Source organism: Vigna umbellata, chromosome 1 (genome assembly GCF_029865625.1).
Source record: "Vigna umbellata cultivar VRB3 chromosome 1, Vumbellata_1.0, whole genome shotgun sequence".
Classification (NCBI taxonomy): Eukaryota; Viridiplantae; Streptophyta; class Magnoliopsida; order Fabales; family Fabaceae; genus Vigna; species Vigna umbellata.
In genome coordinates this window covers 94,916,916-94,936,761 of record NC_142165.1, presented here as the reverse complement: position 1 = coordinate 94,936,761, position 19,846 = coordinate 94,916,916, and the positions used below count along the sequence as shown (strand labels likewise).

The 19,846-nt window shown below is 28.7% G+C and overlaps 2 protein-coding genes and 1 long non-coding RNA gene across 4 annotated transcripts; 2 read left to right on the top strand and 1 right to left on the bottom strand.

Moving 5' to 3' along the window:
• Nucleotides 1–2,060: 2,060 nt before the first annotated feature.
• Nucleotides 2,061–4,134, top strand: LOC148206889 (uncharacterized). Its single transcript, XR_015786549.1, has 2 exons — nt 2,061–2,202; nt 3,957–4,134. It is a non-coding gene; the product is annotated as an uncharacterized LOC148206889 (long non-coding RNA).
• A 1,785-nt stretch (nt 4,135–5,919) lies between these two features.
• On the bottom strand, nt 5,920–6,857 carry LOC148206888 (uncharacterized). The gene has a single exon (XM_088115073.1). The coding sequence runs from the start codon at nt 6,626–6,628 to the stop codon at nt 5,987–5,989; it is 642 nt and encodes a 213-aa protein (XP_087971199.1). The 5' UTR covers nt 6,629–6,857; the 3' UTR covers nt 5,920–5,986.
• Nucleotides 6,858–14,857: 8,000 nt separating this feature from the next.
• On the top strand, nt 14,858–18,664 carry LOC148206887 (glycine-rich RNA-binding protein 4, mitochondrial-like). Of its 2 annotated transcripts, none has more exons than XM_088104885.1 (5): nt 14,858–15,141; nt 17,561–17,873; nt 18,006–18,074; nt 18,169–18,275; nt 18,428–18,664. In XM_088104885.1, exons 2-5 carry the CDS (start codon nt 17,771–17,773, stop codon nt 18,473–18,475), a joined length of 327 nt encoding a protein of 108 aa, XP_087961011.1. In that variant the 5' UTR covers nt 14,858–15,141; nt 17,561–17,770; the 3' UTR covers nt 18,476–18,664. The 2 variants fall into 2 exon arrangements, with proteins under 2 accessions (XP_087961011.1, XP_087961012.1); XM_088104886.1 differs by lacking the exon at nt 14,858–15,141 and adding an exon at nt 16,879–17,352.
• The last annotated feature ends 1,182 nt before the right edge of the window (nt 18,665–19,846 follow it).

The following is a 19,846-nucleotide window of genomic DNA, read 5'->3' as shown; positions in this document are numbered from 1 at the left end:
ATCTCTCTCTAGATTTCAGTTTCTAAAGAATTTTATGTATTCTTTCTAAAACTCAAATATCATATATTCTCTTTGTAAAGATCCAAGTATGTCTTGAAATTCATAATAGACAAGGCTTTTCAATATGAATTGATAATCTTTTAGTTATAGAGTATGTTTAATTTTACTTTCTTTTAGAGTAATTTATCGGTTGGCATATGCATGTGATGGTAATGGAATTTTTGTGATTCCAACTGGGTGTTTAGAACACTAAACCAATAATACGTGTATTTAGAGTTTGGAGAAACATGCAAAATAAGAATAAATTGATTGAGGTAAGGAAAGTTAGAATTAATTTCTTTTGAATGATCTGATTTTATAGTAAATAAATTACACCGGCAAGTGAAATATGGAAATGAATTTGGATTGTGCATTGTTGATCTTGATGTTGATGAATTTATTGAATGGTAAATTCTAGACTGATAATGTACTGTAAATGTGATTTATTAGATACATGTTAAAATTGAGTGGTTGAAATGAGAATGTTTGGACAAGTAGCTCCTAATGACATAATATAACTCATTTGAATAGAATATAACAAATATCATAAAAAGTTAATTGCATAAATTACAAAAATTCAATTCTAGTGTTGTGTTGGAAAAGAGTTTCAAAATTTAGTGTCAGATTTGGACTTCAACGTCGTTATGTCGTTGAATGCTTCATCATTATGAGTTTTAGGGATCTGTTCCGTTAGATATTGTCTGAACATCGTTGAGCACACACATTACAGTGAGTCCTTGAGTTTAATGCACTGGGCATCCTCTCCTAGTGTTGGACATCATTCTATGTTATGAAAAATGCTTGATTTTTTTTATGTTTGTGTGTTCTAGTGTAATATTTTTTTAAGTAGTTGTGAAAATGTGATATTTTGGTAAACGAAATGGATGATAAGACAATTATTACAAGGGGAGATGCTATAAAAAATGTTAGTATGAGTTGCATTGATGACGAGAAATGAATTGAGATTCTTTCTAACTCCAGTAGTATTTAGAATCAAATAGATAAAAATAACTAATTGTAATAATCAATTAATATTATTGTTTAAAGTGTTGACGATAATTAAATTCGTTAACAGTAAAATTTACGTTAACTTGCTTTATTAATTGGAATAAAATCGTAATATAATATAATTATAACTTTTAGAAACAAAAAGTGATTGAGATATAATACATATGCAAAATCTTATAATCATAATCAATACATGACTTTTCTAAAGATCATAAATCTATAAATTTAAATGTTATTTTATTTAATATTGACTGTACTATGAATTTAATATTGATAATATATGATATCTAGTAAGTTTAGAAAATGATTCTATGATTTAAATTTATAACTATTATTCTAATTTATTTAAAACAAATTTAAATTATTTGTAACTTGTTTTATTATTTTTGTGATGTTACTATCGATCTTATGTGACCGTGAATTTTCACGAAAACAGAGAGGAGTGTAGGTGGTTTAAGAGAATGATGACAATAATTTTATGATAATAGATTTGTTTTGTAATAGCAGAGTTTATGAAAATCTTGTTATATTTTACTGTCATTTTAAAATACTTAAAAAAAACTACTTGGAAATTACTGTTGTAAGACCCATGAAAAAAAAAAAAAAATATTTATAGTAGTAAATTTTAGTATTTTATTAGTAATAATAATTTTAATGGATAGAAAAATGTAAATTTTGGATATAAAATTATAGTAATTTTAGAAGGAGAGGTTCAAATTTTTGGTAACTTATTTAGTAAATTTTTTTTAAATTGAATAGTAAAAAGTAAATAGTAAATAGTAAAAAGTAAATAGTAAATAGTAAAAAGTAAATAGTAAAAATAAATTTTCAGCATTAAGATTCCTTAGCATGGAAGAAAGTAGTAGGTAAAAATTAGGATCAGATTTGGTGAGAAAATGATTGAAATATTATTTTTAAATTTAAATAATATTAAAATAATAAATAATATTAAAATATTAATGAATAGTAAATTTTTTACCTATAAATAGCCATAGGAGGGAAGGTTATTTTGCACCAAGAAAAGAGGAATCAAGTGAGAGCTTGAGAAATAGAGAAGAAAGAGTTAGGGAGAAATTTTTAGTTGCAAGAAGAGTAGAGGTTCTGAAGGGTTTCAGGGAAACAAATTCGGAGCAGGAGATTAAGTCTGGAATAGAGGTAAGGGGAGCTAATCTTTTTCTTGTATATGATTTTTTATCCATGTTATGATAATGAATATGAGTTATGAGTATGTTAAAATTTTGGTAATGGTAGTTATCTATTCATTTACATAAATTTAGTTTTCATGATTATAATTTTCTTATTTTCGAGTTAGTATGGTAAAACTTTTCTTTTAATTATTTTGACCGTTGGATTTAGCTAAAATTTTAATATATGAATCCCAAAACCTATTTCTTCACTTTGACCGTTGGGATTTGTAATTAGAAGTCTGTACTTAGAGAAATAAATCCTGCATGTTTGAGTAAATTAATTACCCCTGTAGATCTGTTACTGAGTCATCTCGGTAAAATATATATTACGATTTATTTGACCGTTAGATCAACTTGAAAATTTTATATATGATTCCTAAGATATATTAATACACTTTGACCGATCGGATTATAAATTAAAAGTCTATGTTTGGAGAAAATAATTTTTAAGTTTTGAAAAATCTGATGAACACTATATTTCTGTTCTTAAGTTATTATGGTAAAAATTTCATATATATTTTATTTACCGTTAGATTGAGCCCAAAATTTAGTATGTAATTCATAAGACATATTAAGTCATTTTGACCGTTCAGATTTGTAATTAAATGTCTGTGCTTAGGGAAATTAGTTTCGCATTTTGAGTATAATTGAAAACCACTTAAAATTCTGCACTTGAGTTACCTCGGTAAAACCTCAATATCTATCTAGTTAACCGTTGGATCAACCTGAAATTTTAATATGTAGTTTATAACAAATAGTGAATTATTGTGACCATTCAGATTTGAAATCAGAGTTACAGATTTAGAGATATTAATTTCGTATCTTCTCAGGGATCTTAATATTGCTTAATTTCTATTTTTTTGATATCTATATTAAATTTCGGTGTTAATATTATATGCTGTTGTTTTAAATCTGTAAATAAGAAATTTGTTAAAAACTAGTTGAGGAACGCTTTGGCTAAGGAAAGATTTGGTACTTAAGTTGTCCATTGTGACGCACCTCTCTTTCCTGGAAGTCTACTCGACAAGTTTTTAACTTAAATCCTATTGAACAGATTATGTACTGTTAATTTATTTTGTGATATATTCAGTTTGTATGATTTCTAAAATGATTGAATTTTATTGCATTTGAATTATGCATCTGAACATGGTTGTGAACTATAATGATGTATGTGAGTATGAATTGGACATCTCAGGGAGAGATGACTATGTAATGTTGTGGTTGTTGAGTATAACTGTAGTGAACCTAGGATCGGTCTGTCTATCCCTACACTCAAAGCATTGTTCATGCTCACATAGAGAAGAACAGTGTCAGTGGTGAGAGTAGAGGGAGGTCCTCGTCTATAGCCTTTGATGGCAGAGATAGGCAGGTTGGGGATTTACCTTGCTAGTGTTGGAGAAAGACCAACAGACTATGCGAGTGCAAAGACGACTGTTGGTTCGACAGTTATACAAATCCGGATGAGTCATATGTGTGGATTTACCTTGCATAGTGTTGGAAAGTGCCAGCAGAACTATGCGAGTGTAAAGATGTGTGAGTCGTGGTTCAATGAGCATGCTATAATTGTTCTTTTATATAAATCTATGTATGACACCATGAGTTAACTGTGATATTGATATAACATGTTTTTTTTATATATCTAGCTCACCCTTGCACTTGTTTGTGTTGTGTGCTGTTTGGGTATGTTTCTCTGGCGATGATCATCCACTTGGATGGGAGCAGACGTTGTTGAGGAAATCCCTTTGGAGTAAGAGCTGGAGGATACTAAGGTTGCAGAGTAGTCTTCTTAGGAGTTTCCCATCTGAACACATGTAGTGTTCGAATCTATAAACTGTTGAAGTTTAAATTTCAGTTCCTTTTATTTCTTGATGACTGTAATTTCACATTTAATTACACGTCATGATCCGACTGTTCTCTTTATTGGAATGTTGACGTCTTTATTATGTAATAATTGTTATTATATAATAGGGATGTTACAACTGTACTCTATTAATAAGCTCTGACACTGCTGCTGATATACTATATATGCATTTAACATAATACAGTTAAATACTATTTGTAGTCTGTTACATAGAAGGTATTCCTAATTCCACAACGATTATAAATAAATTGGTATATTATAAGTGATATGCATATACCAATCATAATAATAATAATAATAATTAAATATATTATTAATATATTTTAGTAGACACTTATCATTCAAGCAGCTATTTCATAAGTTTAGCTAATTCATGAATTACTCTCAGAAAAAATAAATATGTTAATCTTCTCTCATTAAAAAAAGTTATAAGAGATAATGAAATGTTTTTTCAAGATTAATAGTTATATATTAACATTAATTATTAAAATTAAAAATTTATTTATTTATTTTCATTATGAACAAAATTCAAATAAAATTAATGATGTAACTGTTGGAGAAAAAATAGAAAAAATAAAGATAAGTATATAATTATATTTCTTCTCCGTCAACTTTTAATTTATTTCTTCTCCATCAACTTTTAATTTATTTCTTCTCCCAGTTAATTGTAGGTGTGTAAAAATTATTTATTCTTGTAAAATCTAGTTTCACTTTTCATTACAAACCAGCCAATAGAATTTCTTTCCTTCTGTAGCACAATTCTGTAAACACATACTGCATAAAATTTACAGAAATATATTCTTAAAATCTTAAATACATATTAAGAGTCGAAACCAAACCAGAGAATAGCATCTGTTATCATGTCTTGTCTATCCGGGGAAGTTCCCTCATCTCCACACTATTCTCACATCTCAAGAATCAGAATACCTCGTTCACATCAATCTTCTTCACTTTTTCTTATTTATCTTAATATTTCATTGAAAATAACAAGTCATTAACATTAAAAAAAGATATCAATACTTGATACATATTCAGATATAAAGTATAAACAATAAATTTATTAATATGATATGAAAATAAATATAATAAATATAGATAAAATTAACACCTGAATAGTTTTTGAAGCTATGTATTATTATAATAGCTAGTAACATTGTTAGAGATAGCAAAAAAAGGTTAAAGATCACTAGGTTAACCTACTAACTTGATAAAAGAAAAAGACAGAATAACATTTTCAATTTATGAGTTGGAACCAATCTAGAGTGATAGTCTGACAGTTTAGCAAGACACTTTCATGGGTTAATCGGGTCAACCCGACAATCCAACTGAAATTATGTATAATTTAACTAAGAATTGATATAACTTGGACGAGGTTTTAAACAGTTAAGGTATAAATATAACTTAACTAAGATATGATACAGCTCGGACAAAATTTGAAAGTAGACGGCAACTTGTCTAAGCCCTTTCAGTCCATAATCAACTCAGAATCAATACAAAAGTCCATCATCAATATGTTTTTTTGTAACAAAATACAAAATTTCAGCTAGTTTCCCATGTCAAAATATATTTTTGATGACAGAAAAAAACAAGACCAGCCCAGCAACTTAATAGGTCAAGTTGTAAGAGTCAATCCTTAAATGTCACGCCAACCCAACCGACTTGTTTAAATTACGCCAAAGTCAAATTAGGCTTAAACATAATAGATTGATCCATTTTTTCCTCCTTAAACACCATTTTATACTTTTCATCACTTTATCTCACGAAAAATGATTAATATTATTGTAAAATTAATTTCTCTTTCTACATAATTTATTCAAATTCCCATCACTTATAAAAGTTATTATCTATTAATTTATTTACACACTTTTTAAAATACACATATATAATTTTTTTACATTAAATAATAATCTTCTTCTCTTCGAATCCTCTGTTCCCTGGCGATGAAAGCCTCCACAGTGCGACGAAACTCCTCGTTGGTCATTCCATCTTCAGGGCAAGAAATTCGCGCCACTTCTTCCACAGGAACACCTTCAATCTTCTTCCTTCCCTTCTCAGTCTCGCATCTACGCAACACACGACGTCGTTTCTTTCTCAAAATCTCAGTCTCGCACCTCCTATAACCTTTTTCCAAACTGATATTTGCTTCCCCTGTTTTCATCCTCTGTTTCTTTTTGCTATACTCTGCCACAGCTTCTTGGTTTTTGGTTGTATTTTGAATAAACTCTTGGTACAGATTGGGCTCTGGAACAACGTTGTTACCCCGAGCGGCGAACTGAGCGAATAGTGCGATGATTATGATGTTTCCGACGAGGAAGACAAAGCGAGGACTGTTCATGAAGAGTGACAAGTCTCTGAAATACTCGCCGGAGTTTCTCACTGCAACCGGAAGCTGCATGGAGAACCTTGAAACCAAGACCAAAACCGCACACACTTCGATGATGCGTAACAAGCTTGCGACCCTTCGAAGCTTGCGGTATTTGAGGATGGCGTTGGCTTTCTCTGTTTGGAGGTTATTGAAACTGAAGGAGTCCATTGCTTGAAGGGTTGATGCAGAAACAAACAACAACACGTCACTCAAAGGGGAATAGAAATTTGTCTACGGCAATAGAATATGTAAGTGATGTTGCAGAGAACAGTGAAGAAGCTTCTGCAGTTGGAAACATGGATACAGAAACAAAAACCAAGTGAATGTAATGGGAACTGTGTGAAGTGTGAACAGAGAGAACAGAGTGGTTCTGTTTGGTTCTATGAACTTGTGCTATTCCTTCTTTATAGAGCAGAATCCAAACTTTTTAAGAAAATAATAAAATAAAAATCTCTCAATATTCCATTATCTACTTTTTTTATCCCTTTCCTGTGTGTATGTATCAAATTATCTTTACCTTTTTTTTTCTTCACCTCATGTAAAATTTATGATTCATATCTAGGTTAGAATTATTTTAATCAGCTTAACTTTTTTATCCAAAATTTTAAATAACAGTAACATGTTGTGGTTTTACTGATGAATTAAAGATGACATCGTATTATATAGTTTTTGGTTAACACTGATGAATAATCCGAACAAATTGAACAGAACTTAGATATGTTGGAAATGTACTTTTATATTTGTTTTCAGAATTTAAATTGTGGGTCATTGTTCTTAGAAATTACTAAGAGATATAAATAAAAGATATTTAAAGTACATAAATAAATATAAATATATTTATTATTTGTTCAATTTTTAATGATAATTACTGTCATAGTACTATATTATTATTAATGTATCCTCTTGAATTATATGCGAAAAATATATATTAAAAATATGAAGTTTGATTATAAATTAAATAAATTTTAAATATATAATTATATACAAATCTCATTTTAAATCCAAATTTATTATTTTAAATTAAGTTTAAAATCAATTTCTTAAAAATTAATATAAGTTTAGTCAAAAAAGTTATTTACATAAAAGCAAGCATCGTTACCTATTCTCTTTGTACTCTGAATTATTTGTGGAACTTGGAATATTCTTCTTTCTTATATGTCTTTGGACTGAGAGGAATAACTTGAGGTTGATATTGATGGCTTTAAGTTCCATTGTCGTAAAGGGTGACAATTGGCAATATTTAAATAAAGTGCTATAGAATTCATTTTAAACTTGAAAAAAAAAGTGAAAAAAAACACAGTATAATTTTTAATTATGGAATATTATAAACAGTTTTATTTAACTTAATACAAATTATTTATTTATGACTTAGAGATAAAACCAAAAGACTGCAATATTTTATTTTTGTTTACTTTGTCAAGCATGTCAACATAAATTTTACTACATTTATCTATATATATTAAAAGTGATTATAGAAGAAACAACATATGTCTAAAATTAACAAACAAAAACTGTAGGGTCTAAAACAATATAATAGAGTTATATTTACAACGAACTGTATTATATTTAAGTCTATTTTAATTATGCAAGGTTTTTGTTGGACTACAGTACAAATATAAAGTTTAGATTAGATAAAGTAAAAATAAAAAAAAAGTAGAAAAATCACAAACTGAATGTTTTGCTGTTTTAAATGAAACAGAGTATAAAACTGATTTATGATATTTGTTTATGAAATTGATTAATGATATTTGTTTATGAAATTGATTAATGATATTTGTTTAATCCATTGTTTCCTGGTATTTTCCAAACAGTCGCAGAAAAGACAGAAGAAGATTTTGATGAGAAGCAAACACTGCTTCTACACGCCTTACCCTTTTTGGTTTTTTTTTTTGGAATCTAGTGTAATTTTTTAAAATTATTAAAATAGGCACGTTTTCTAAACACTAAAAAATTGGATAAATCATATTAATCCACTATATTAAAACAACCGTAATATTAATAGCATAATAATAATAATAATAATTAATAATAATAGTAATATTAGTAATAGTAAAACGGCAATCATGTTTTCCGGTTCAATTCTATATAAGAAAATTAGAATGAAAATCCTATTTGCAAACACATTTTTTTTTCTTTCATGAAATGAATACAATTTATGTATTTTTGTTTTTATAAATTGTGCCTATGTAGCAATTCTAAAAGAGATTACACTAACCAAAAAGTTGAATACAAATAATTGATGTGCTAAAAATTCGAATTATTCTCATGACATCATCCAAGTTTGATCTTAATCAAAATCACTTTTGCTCAAATTTTACTCGAGTAACATTAATTTGAACTCCCACTGCATTTGAAAAAGATACCACACTTGTCAAACAATTCCAGAAAACTCATCTTTTGTTAATTAGTTGCAAGTTTAGGCAGATAAGTGAAGATAGTTTATTTAAGTGATTGTTAACAAACGGATATTCATATCCATTTTCCATTAATATTAAAATGCTTAAATGTATATGCAATTTACATTTTATATCAAATTTTAAAATATTATTTTTAATGTTAACTTCTAATTTTAACAACAATATCTTTGTTTTAAATAATAATAACTTTTATGTAGACATGTGATTGAAATAAAATTACCAATAATAAATATAGTAATTAAAATAAAGAAATAAATAAATAAATGTAAATTAAAATTAATAATCATTCCAGTTGAAATATCACATAAAACAGTAAATCATTTAAATAGATATTTTAAAGGTGCATGCATGAGTTTCTTCCGATACATAGCCGCCGAACGGGTTTAAAATTTGGAACAAAATTGAAATGACACGAATGTTTGAAATTGAATAATTGGTTCTGAGGTTGTTATGATATTTTTGAGTTATGTCGTGGATATGGTTCCAGATTCTGTATTATTGAAATCAGGTCCTTCCCACAGAATCAGTGAAACGATGGGTAAATTAGAGTTCCCTTCAACCATCACTTTTCTCTCTGTTCTTGCTTGCTGGAACCAAACTTCTCTCAAGTATCTCACCGAGGATCAAGCATAATGCCTCTCAATATAAAACAACACCTCAAAAGTCTGCAAAATATTTTTCAATTTTTTTTGTATTTCGCTTTAATCTAGCTGATATATTTTTTATTTACTCACGATGCAGTTAAACTTTCCGCATTTTATTGATTTTGTTATGTGGTTATAGTTTTATAGGTTAATTTCTTGATTTGATTCCTGAACTTTGGTTATTTATGATTCTAAATGTTCATATTTAAAAATTATATTTGTTTTGTTAAACTATTTCAATTACATGAATACAATTTAGCTTATATTTTGGAACTCATACGAGTAATTACAAATAAACCTGGAAATCAATAATACACAATGAAATAGAGGAAAATTAATAAATTAATCATTACTGGAAACTACACGTTTTTCATTATATAAATTTGCATGTTACATATATGTCCATGAGCCTTCATTCGTTACATAAGAAAATATATTTTTAAATAAAATTAATACTTTTAAAAATAATTTTAATTTCATAAATCTTCATAGAAAAATATAAATCTATGGAGTTTCAATATATTTACTAATGTTTTTCTTGCCATTAACTTTATTTTAACCTAAAATAATATTCAAACAAACATTCCTAACACTAAATGTAACATTCCAAAAATACAGTCTAAAACTATATAATAGAATAATCACATTGAATAATATTACAGATCAGTCTTACATTAATTGCAAACAATTTGTTTCTATTTTTTAAGTTATTTTTGGACCTAATGTCTTTAGGCTTTTTTTAAGATTTCTTAGGTGCCTGAAATATTTGTACCTATGTATAGAGGCACCAAATACATATGTGGATACTTTCGAGTCATAATATATGCATTTGCATTTTCAAGAGATGATTATCTTGGTTTTTGGATTAGAACTCTGATTCTTATTAAAAATTAACATCTTTGTGGTGAATCTTCACTTGACTTATCCATCTGTTAGATTATGGAGTCCTCATCTCTATCTTATTTTGCTTTCTTCTCTGATTTTTTTTTATTGTGCTCCATGAGGATTCAAATTCAGAAAAAATTGTATTCTTTTCTAGACATCATCATATCATATGATCACTAGATAATTAAAGAATAAAAACATGATTTTGAGGAAGAAAAAATTGTATTCTTTTCTAGACATGATCATATCATATGATCACTAGGTAATTAAAGAATAAAAACATGATTTTGAGGAAGTGAATGATGTCCGGTATAAAATGGAGAGGATTGCCTCAATATATTTGTTAATGACTTGATGGGAACATGTCATCCTGTAGGCTTTATCTCTTTTTTCTTTTTTTAGTTTTTTTTTTTCATTTTTTCCTTATTTTTTTAGTAATCCATATCCTCTTGTTTAAGAATCGATCTTTGTGAAAATTCAGAACAATCAAGGTTTTGAAAAAAAGATATAAAGAGTCAAATGAAATGTTAAGGAGTTTATTTTTTAACATTAGGATTATCAACATGACATTTTCTCTTCAAAACTTTGATCTTTTCTTATTTTTCAGCTTTTTTCTTTGCATATTTCCTTCACATTATCACCACTTTGTAACCCTTTTCTCATACATCATTTTCATATCTTCTTGATCTTGAATTAATTGGATTTCATATTTCTTTTATCATTTGGTCTTGAATCACATTTCATTCAACTGAGAGTTTCATATTTGTTAAGAGAAAACACCAAAAGATCCCGACTGCAAATACATTAGGAGGTTTCAGAAACCCTCTTCATCATTTCTACTGTATCATTACAATATCCAAATAACGGATGAATCTCCGTAGGAGTAGAGAAAACATAAGCTCTTCCTCAACTCGACTTAAAAGGAACGAAAGATGTTGTCCTCCTCTGACAACGGTAGCAAACTCTCCTTCCAAAAATGGCATTCTTCTTATCTAACCCTAATGATTTCCTCTTGTACTCGTAGCTCATGATTTTTCTCCATCGACTTGCATTGTTCATCTATGACAATATTTTCATACATGTCAGTCAATTATTGCCTCTCTCTTATAATTGTTTCTTCTTGTTCATGGATCAACTTCTCGATGCCCAATTTCGCTTCTTCTAAGTACCTCCGTACCTCCACGTGCTTTGCTGAGCTATCTTGGTATCCTTTAAAGATTCTTTCAAAATGCTTATTTTCTTTCCATATTAGGCTCCATTCAGTCTCCTTTTTTACTAGCTCTTTCCCCTTGCTCTTTAAAGCTCCCCTCACCATCTGATTGCATATTTCTTTAGTTTTAATTTTCTTGAAAGCTCTTTCTCTAATATGCTCTTTTTCAATATTTTCCTTTTTTAACTTCTCATTTTCTTTTTTAGTTTCTTCCTTTAATTTCAGCAATTCTTCCTTATACTCAGGCTCTTTTAACTATCTCTAGGATAAACTTTAACCATGGCTCTGATACCATGTTAGAAGTGGACTTTAAGTCTAACTCAACCCAAAATTGGTAAACAAAAAACAACTTTTTGTTCTTCTTCCATAACAGATATTTAATGTAAGAAGAACATTTGCTAAAATAACAACAACTGACCTTTCTTTTTTGTGTTTATTATCTATGTTTCCTGCTTTCCAAAACTTGAGTCCGCCTGCTCCGAACGTTTTTACAAAAGACACTTTGACACTCAAGTTAGTAGTGGTTTAGTGAATTATTTATCACAGTTGAATATTTGAGTTATGGTCAAACGTTCCTGACTTTTGGCCTTTACCTTATATTTATAAGTCATCTCATGGATCATAAATTAGCACAGATCCAATAAAAATAAAAACAAACTTACCTTTAGATTCAGGTAGTTACTCATAAACGACTTATTAATATTTTTAATCAGATACTTTTAATTATTTTATCGTCTGCTGGACTATTGATCCAATAATAACTTGGCAGTTACTCCCTCCACCACCACCGAATGCTCCTTACACCACCCCATACCAATTTTACCCTTCTCTAAAACGGATGTCAACATCCGTTTCACCTTCAACGGATGTTGACATCCGTCTATTCACATATTTTATATTTTAATTTATTGTTTTTATTTAAAAAAATAATATTAATCTTCAACGGATGTGGCGAGATCCGTTAACGGATTGCCACATCCGTTTCAATAAAAAATTTTAAAAATATTTTGAATATTATTTAAATAATAATATATAAATTAAATTAATAATTATTATTTTATTAAATAAAATAAAATTAATTCATAAAAAATTAAGTAATAATTTTAAATTAATTAAATAATATTTTTATATTAATTTAAAAACTTAAAAAAACTAAAAACTTAAAAAAAAAAAATCTTCAACGGATGTGGCGAGATCCGTTAACGGATTGCCACATCCGTTTCAATAAAAAATTTTAAAAGTATTTTGATTATTATTTAAATAATAATATATAAATTAAATTAATAATAATTATTTTATTAAATAAAATAAAATAAATTTATAAATAATTAAGTAATAATTTTAAATTAATTAAATAATATTTATATATTAATTTAAAATATAATAAATTAAAAACTAAAAATTTAAAAAAAAAAACTTCATGAATGTTGCCCACATCCATTTTAATAAATTTTTAAAAACTATTTTATTATTTAAATAATAAAACATAAATTAAATTAATAATAATTATTTTATTAAATAAAATAAAATTAATTTATAATTAATTAAATAATAATTTTAAAAAAATTAAATAATATTTATATATTAATTTAAAATATAATATAATAAAAAACTAAAAACTTTAAAAAGAAAAAAATTTTAAGGATGTGGTAACATCCGTATCCATTTTAATAAAATTTTAAAAGTATTTTAATTATTATTTAAAATAATAATATATAAATTAAATTATAATAATTATTCTATTAAATAAAATAAAATTAATTTATAAATAGTTAAGTAATAATTTTAAAAGAAATTAAATAATATTTATATATTAATTTAAAAACTTAAAAAAACTAAAAACTTAAAAAAAAAACTAAACAGATGTGCGGATGTCCCACATCCGTTGAAGAATTTTTTCTTCAACGGATGTCGACATCCGTTCAAGAGAAAAGGAGGGGTGTAGAATATTTTAAGATATAAAGGATAATTTTGGAATTTAGAAAAAGTGTGGTGGTACAAGGAGCAATGTGTGGTGGTGTAGGGAGTAACACCCTAATAACTTTAATACTGACCCAATTATGGCCCAACATTGTTGATTAGTCGAATGGACCGAACGGTTCTGAGTATTAACCGTTTGGTCTTACTATATACCACATAATTTATTACCACCAAATCTATAAATTAGTCGCATATAAGGAATAAAATCATCCCATATATCACCAAAGTTAATACTTCGTATAAATCTCCTATTCTTACTTTGTTGCCCCGATTAACATATATTAAGTTATACTAAAATATTAAAATATACTAATTAAAATATTTAATAAATTTTATATTTGTATTAAATTAAAACTTTTTATTCCAAATTTAACAAAATACATTTTATATTTAATAAAATATTATCATATAAAAATACATTTTTTTATGTAATTGTTATTATATTGTAATTTTAAAATTATAAATAATTTAATTGTATAAATTAATTAATATTTATTTACTATCATAGATAAATATAAATATAATATAGATAAAATAAAATAAAAATAAAATAATTTTAGAAATTCGATTAGGGAAATGAATTGAATTGTAGAAATTGGGTTAAGGAAGATAGAAATGAATTGTATCGATTTTTGAAATTAACGCTGTAATTTATTGTGCACAATGTGAAGACGAATTTGCATTTAATAACGTGTTCACTTCAAATTATTTGAAGGTAAATGAAGCGAGTGATAGGTAGAGATACGAAGGATTTATTATTGCATGAATCCGAAAAGACTTTATTATCCTTCACTTTTTCTAAAAATAAAAACTTTATAAAGAATGTTCATGTAATTTTGATTGAAGAAAAAATTTATTATAATAATAATAATAATACAATTTTTTCATTTTAAAAATTAATATTTTTCTTTATAATAATTTTAATAATTATATATATTATTAATAGTTATCATTTTATATTACTTTTATAACTAGGTATATTTTGATAATCTGTAATTTTTATCAATTAAACAATATTTTGTATATGTGACATCAATCAAATATTACACTAAATTTTATAAATTTTATTTTCTCTGATCTTTAAATTCACTCAAATAAACAATAAAAAATTTATCTTTAAATCTCTTGAGATTCTGTCAGTGTCTATGAAATACTCTTGTCTAAGTTAACAAGGCCTAAGTAATTAAGTTGTGTTTGTACGTGGGTTTGTGCATACGATTCTGTACGTGTGTATAACATTTTGAAATTTGTGTATAACATTGCGTTTATCTCATTTTGAAATTTCATTATGTCATTCTATAGTATAAGGGGATTTAAAAAAAAAAACGGGTTTCGAATGGAACTGAATTTAAACGGGGAGAGAAAAAAAAGAAAAGTTTTGGTTTTGGAAAGCTAGAGAGAGTTGACAGAAATTGGAAAGAGGGGAGGGACCTAATTGGTTTTTGGAGAATTCAGGAAAGAAAAGAGAAAGAAGAGGGGTCGTCGGAGAAGGTTGAGAAAAAAAGAGAGAGAAGGTTAGGATTACATCTGCTTTCAGCGACCAAGGTATTGTTTTATCGAATTCTGTTCATCTTGAATGATATTGTTTAATCACTGCGTGTTTATCATTTCATCTGTTATAATTCTCTGTTTTCTTGCAAATGTGGTGCAATATCGCGATGATTTTTGTCTCTTGCTCCTTCCTGTTGATTCATCAGAAACCCATAGCAAAAACATAAGAATTACAGAGAGATAAGCCCATTATCAGAGTTCAATGACATAACTTAAACAAAAATCAAAGAATTAAACAGATTCTTAAGAGTGTGTGAACGTCACTTTTATGTGATTCTTGATCTTCGTGTGTGTTTGGCTTCACCAACGTTGATCTTCGTCATCGCGTTCGCCTTCTCTGCATCGCCAATCATGGCAGCGACGAAGAAATAAAATGGAGGTAGCAGTGATTCGTTGGTTGCAATGCAAAACACAGAGAGAATAGAAAACAGGGGATATACTGGAGGGATTCTCGCTCACATTTCATCTCTGGAAAAAACGCAGGATCAGGTAAACGAAAAGATAGAGGCTACTATTGAGATTACTCGAGAGATTGAATCCAGCGTCGTCAAATGCGAGGAGTTCGAGACCGATTTCGCAACTGGGGAAGCTGATTCGATCAAAACTTCTGCCCTCTTGCAATTCGACACTGTTGGGTACGTCACCGTTGATGGGAAGCTTTTACAACCCTATGTCCAGAATTTCAGGAAGAAAATAGAAGAGAAACGTCGCGCGAGAGAGATCACGATGACCGCGAACCGAACAGAACGGTTGTGATCGACCCGAACAGAACAGAGCGCGACAGTTGAGCAGTGCTTCCTATGAATGGTTTCATCAACGCCGATGACGGTAGTCATGAACGAAGCTGAAGTGGTGCGGTGGTGCTCGACCTGAACAGGATAGAACGCGGTGGTTGAGCTACGCGGTACAGGAAACTGTTATCGGCAACACTGCAGCCAACGAGTTTGATCGTTGAGTGGTCCAGTGCAGGAGGCGGTCGCCGGCGGCGGTGTGGCAGCGATCTCGGTGGCGCGGCGCAGACAGTGCAGTGAGGAAGTTCTAGGGTTTGTGGTAGCAAGAAGGAAGAAGCTCCTGTTATTTTAAAAAAAATTATTCAGAATAAAAATTAAATAATACAAATAATTAATAATAATAATAATAATAATAATAACAATAAAAGTTAAAATAATAATATGGCTAGACATATTATTTCTTCTCCTTTTTAACCCTCTTTTTTACCCTTTTTTTAATCTTCACCCTCATCTCCATTTACTTAGGGTTTGAGCTTGATGAGAATGGGTGACGTGTTGATATCAGGGTTCGCTGTTTAGTGAATCAATATTATTCGATTCGCTTATTAGTAAAGTCGAAATTTTTTTAATCTGAGTAGTTAATAGATTAAACAATTTAATTCACCTAGTTATCAGTTTCTTTTTTGATAAAAAAATAACATTTTTTTCTAATTTAAATTTAAATAAATGAGAAAATGTTTAAATTAGATTTATGATAAATCTAATATAAGATTTTATTTATATAAACATATCATCAAAACTCTTTAACAAAATTTTCAATAGTTTAAAATTCAAATTTAAATTTGTAGATTTTTCATATTGTTTATTTATTTTATACAAAAATAATTTTACCTTAATTTCCTTTTCAATTTTTTTTAAAATAATTAATCCAACAAAAAATATTTACTAAAAGAGTTAGGTATGTGGGTGAGTTAACCCCGCTCACCAAGTCGGGTGAGTCAATCCCGCTCACCAACACGAGTGAGTCAACTCTGCTCATCAACCTAAGTGAGTTAACCATGCTCATCAACTCAAGTGAGTCGAGTTCTTAATGAAGTATGTTCAAAATTGGTTCCTATCAAAATTTTAATTTTTCCTTTATTCATCCAAGCCTAAACCAGTGGTGGTGGGTCGAGATGGTTCACAGATTCTACTCTGTTTTAATAGCACTAACTCTATGTTGATACTTTTCATGCGATAAATCTTGATTTACATGTCATATCTCTACGTAAATCACAAATTACAAAGCTTTCATAATTTATCGATAAATTATGATGACAACTTCTTTTACAATATTTTTATTCTTTTCCAAAAAAATTGTTAAGCCATTTCAGTTGCAACAGACAATTGGCATGACAGTTTATATCAATGTGTTTGCTGCCATCCAGACGTTCCATTCCATGCAATACAAAACACACCAGAATGCTATGAACAGGTTAAAAAGGATGTTTGATAAGTAGGAATACTCATCCAAATTACTACTTTTTATTCATTTTTCTGTTAAAGGATTTGCTATGTTTTTGTTATTGATCAATTCGTCTACTTGGATTGTTTAGTTATATTCAAGTCTAGTAAATAGTGGAACCCTGTGTAATTGTTAATTTTCTAGGTGTGAATATTAATTGAGTGTGTTTTACCTTCAGGAATATACTTGCAGCTCAAATTAGAAGTAACACGCAGGACCTATAAACTACTTTTATGCCTAAGAAGCGAATTCACAGTCCTCCTTTTCACTTAGTCCTAAGGAACAGAATGGCTTAGAAGAACTGTATGTGAATATAGCTTGTTGTTTCTTTCCAAGTCCGCAAAAAACACTTTAATGTGTTTAAGATATCAATTGAAAGTTCACAGTTATGCAATTAACCAGTGCATTAAGGAAAGGCAACTCTCTTCTTTTCCCTTTATCTAGATTTCTGTGTGTGCGTCATCATTCATCAGCCAACTTGTTTGTCGCAGGTTTTCTCCAACTTCTTTCATCCCTACTTTATTTTTTAAAACCAAATGTTAATTGCTTATTTTAGAGTTCTTATAGTTCAGTTCAAATGTCCATTTTAACTGGGAGCTTTTTGGTTTTGTTTTGGAACGAAGGACTTTCCTGGGATACCAATGAATCGATTCTGAGATATGCCTTTGAGAAACATGGTGAAATCATTGAAGGTTAAATCTAAGATCTTCTTTCACATTTTGGTTCCAATTTGGTCATACAACTATGTTGAAATTGCCCTAAATTCTTCTATTTGTACTTTTGCAGTTAGAGTAATATGTGATCATGTGACTGCGAAATCAAGAGGTTATGGATTTGTGCGGTTTGTTTCTGAAACTGCAGCTGCTACAGCTCGCAAAGAAATGAATGGCCAGGTTTTTATTTTTTTCATTTCTCCTATTTGTTGGAGATGAATTCACTCTTTTATATCACAATCTTTGAAAATATGCGGACTTATTAGCTAAAGAAGTTTGCTTCTCTGTCACCCAACATTGTTATGTATGAACCTTGCTCCTTATTCTGACAGATACTGGATGACAGACGCATTCGGGTTACTTATGCACACAAAGGTTAGGGAATAAGTCCGTCAAACTATTCATGGTTGCATCATATTAACTTTCTCACTTTTATACTTGAAGTCTATTTATATTCTTAGCTTTTAAGTTTAGTCATTCAATGTAGGTTTATTATTTAAGGGAATTTTAGATTGTCTCGTTTTGTTTTCATGATTTGAATAGATGTACTCGTGCTCCTTCACTTCAAATTGTTGTATATTTTTGTCATATTTCAGTACATTAATTTTTATTAATTAATTTTTTTTGTGTGGTTGTTAAAAAATGGTTCGGCTCAATCATTTAGTCTTAATCTCACTTAATCCTCTGGACAACTTTTAGAGATTGTTTATTATTATAAATAGTTGGGTTAAAGACGAGTTTTGCAGAGAGATTATACCACCCCGTGGTGGCTTTCTTTGTGAATTTCTGAGTTATTCTTGTTTTAAGATTCTTTAGTTCTGTTGTCCCATTATTATTTGAAAACACTGTATACTCTGAGGACTTTGACATCATGGCTAAGTTCCTTAGGACAGAGGTTTTATAAGCCCAAGTTAAGCTTATTTTGTGATGGATGTAAGGGTGTTGTTTTGGAAACTAGCAAGCAACAATATTAATATAAGATCATTGAGACCATATAACTTGCATCTCAGTGCTTTTCCGGTTTGATTTGTCTTTATTTTTTTGCCATAAAATGTTACTGATGGCCAAATGATAAGTAATGTGCACTGACAGTTACAGTTGGAAACTTACGTTTAGTTTCCCAGTCTATTTTCACATGCACTTAAAATGGGTTTAGCTATTCATCTAATAATCATTATAATTGGTTACTTAAAAGTTTTTCAATGTATTTTGACCATTACACGAATTGGTAGATTCTGGAAAAAGGAATGATCATTCTCCTGTTGTCAGTGAGTGACAAACCTGTAGAACTCATAGACTGAAACTCCTTGAATTACAAATTCTAATGCAGATATTTGATAACACTTCACATTCAAACCAACATGTGTCTTGGCTTTTAGCTCTGAGAACACTTCAATTCAAACTAGAATGTGCCTTGATGACAAATCATGTGTCTAAAGATTGAATTCTTAGACTAGGTTATGAAATTGTTAGATCAAATATATTAGATGACAAATTTAATCCATAATGCTTCTACATCCAACATAAAACAAGGTGGGAGTCATTTGATAAATTTAAGAATTAATTAAAGGTTTTTGAGTTCTTGTTTAGGTTTTATGGATTGTTTAAATTGATGTATGAATCACTTTTCATAGAGACAAGAAGAAGACAAGCAAGAAAAGTGTGTACGTACAAAATCTTTTTGTAGATGTATCCAGGAAATGGAATAATAAGTGACTGACAAGCAGCACTAATAGACCAAATCTTTTGAA

Coding starts and splice junctions, on each gene's coding strand:
- LOC148206888 (XM_088115073.1), bottom strand. CDS start 6,628: ATGGACTCCTTCAGTTTCAATAACCTCCAAACAGAGAAAGCCAACGCC.
- LOC148206887 (XM_088104885.1), top strand. CDS start 17,771: ATGCAATTAACCAGTGCATTAAGGAAAGGCAACTCTCTTCTTTTCCCT. Junction 17,874..18,005: donor AGCCAACTTGTTTGTCGCAG/GTTTTCTCCAAC, acceptor TTTGGAACGAAG/GACTTTCCTGGGATACCAAT. Junction 18,075..18,168: donor ACATGGTGAAATCATTGAAG/GTTAAATCTAAG, acceptor GTACTTTTGCAG/TTAGAGTAATATGTGATCAT.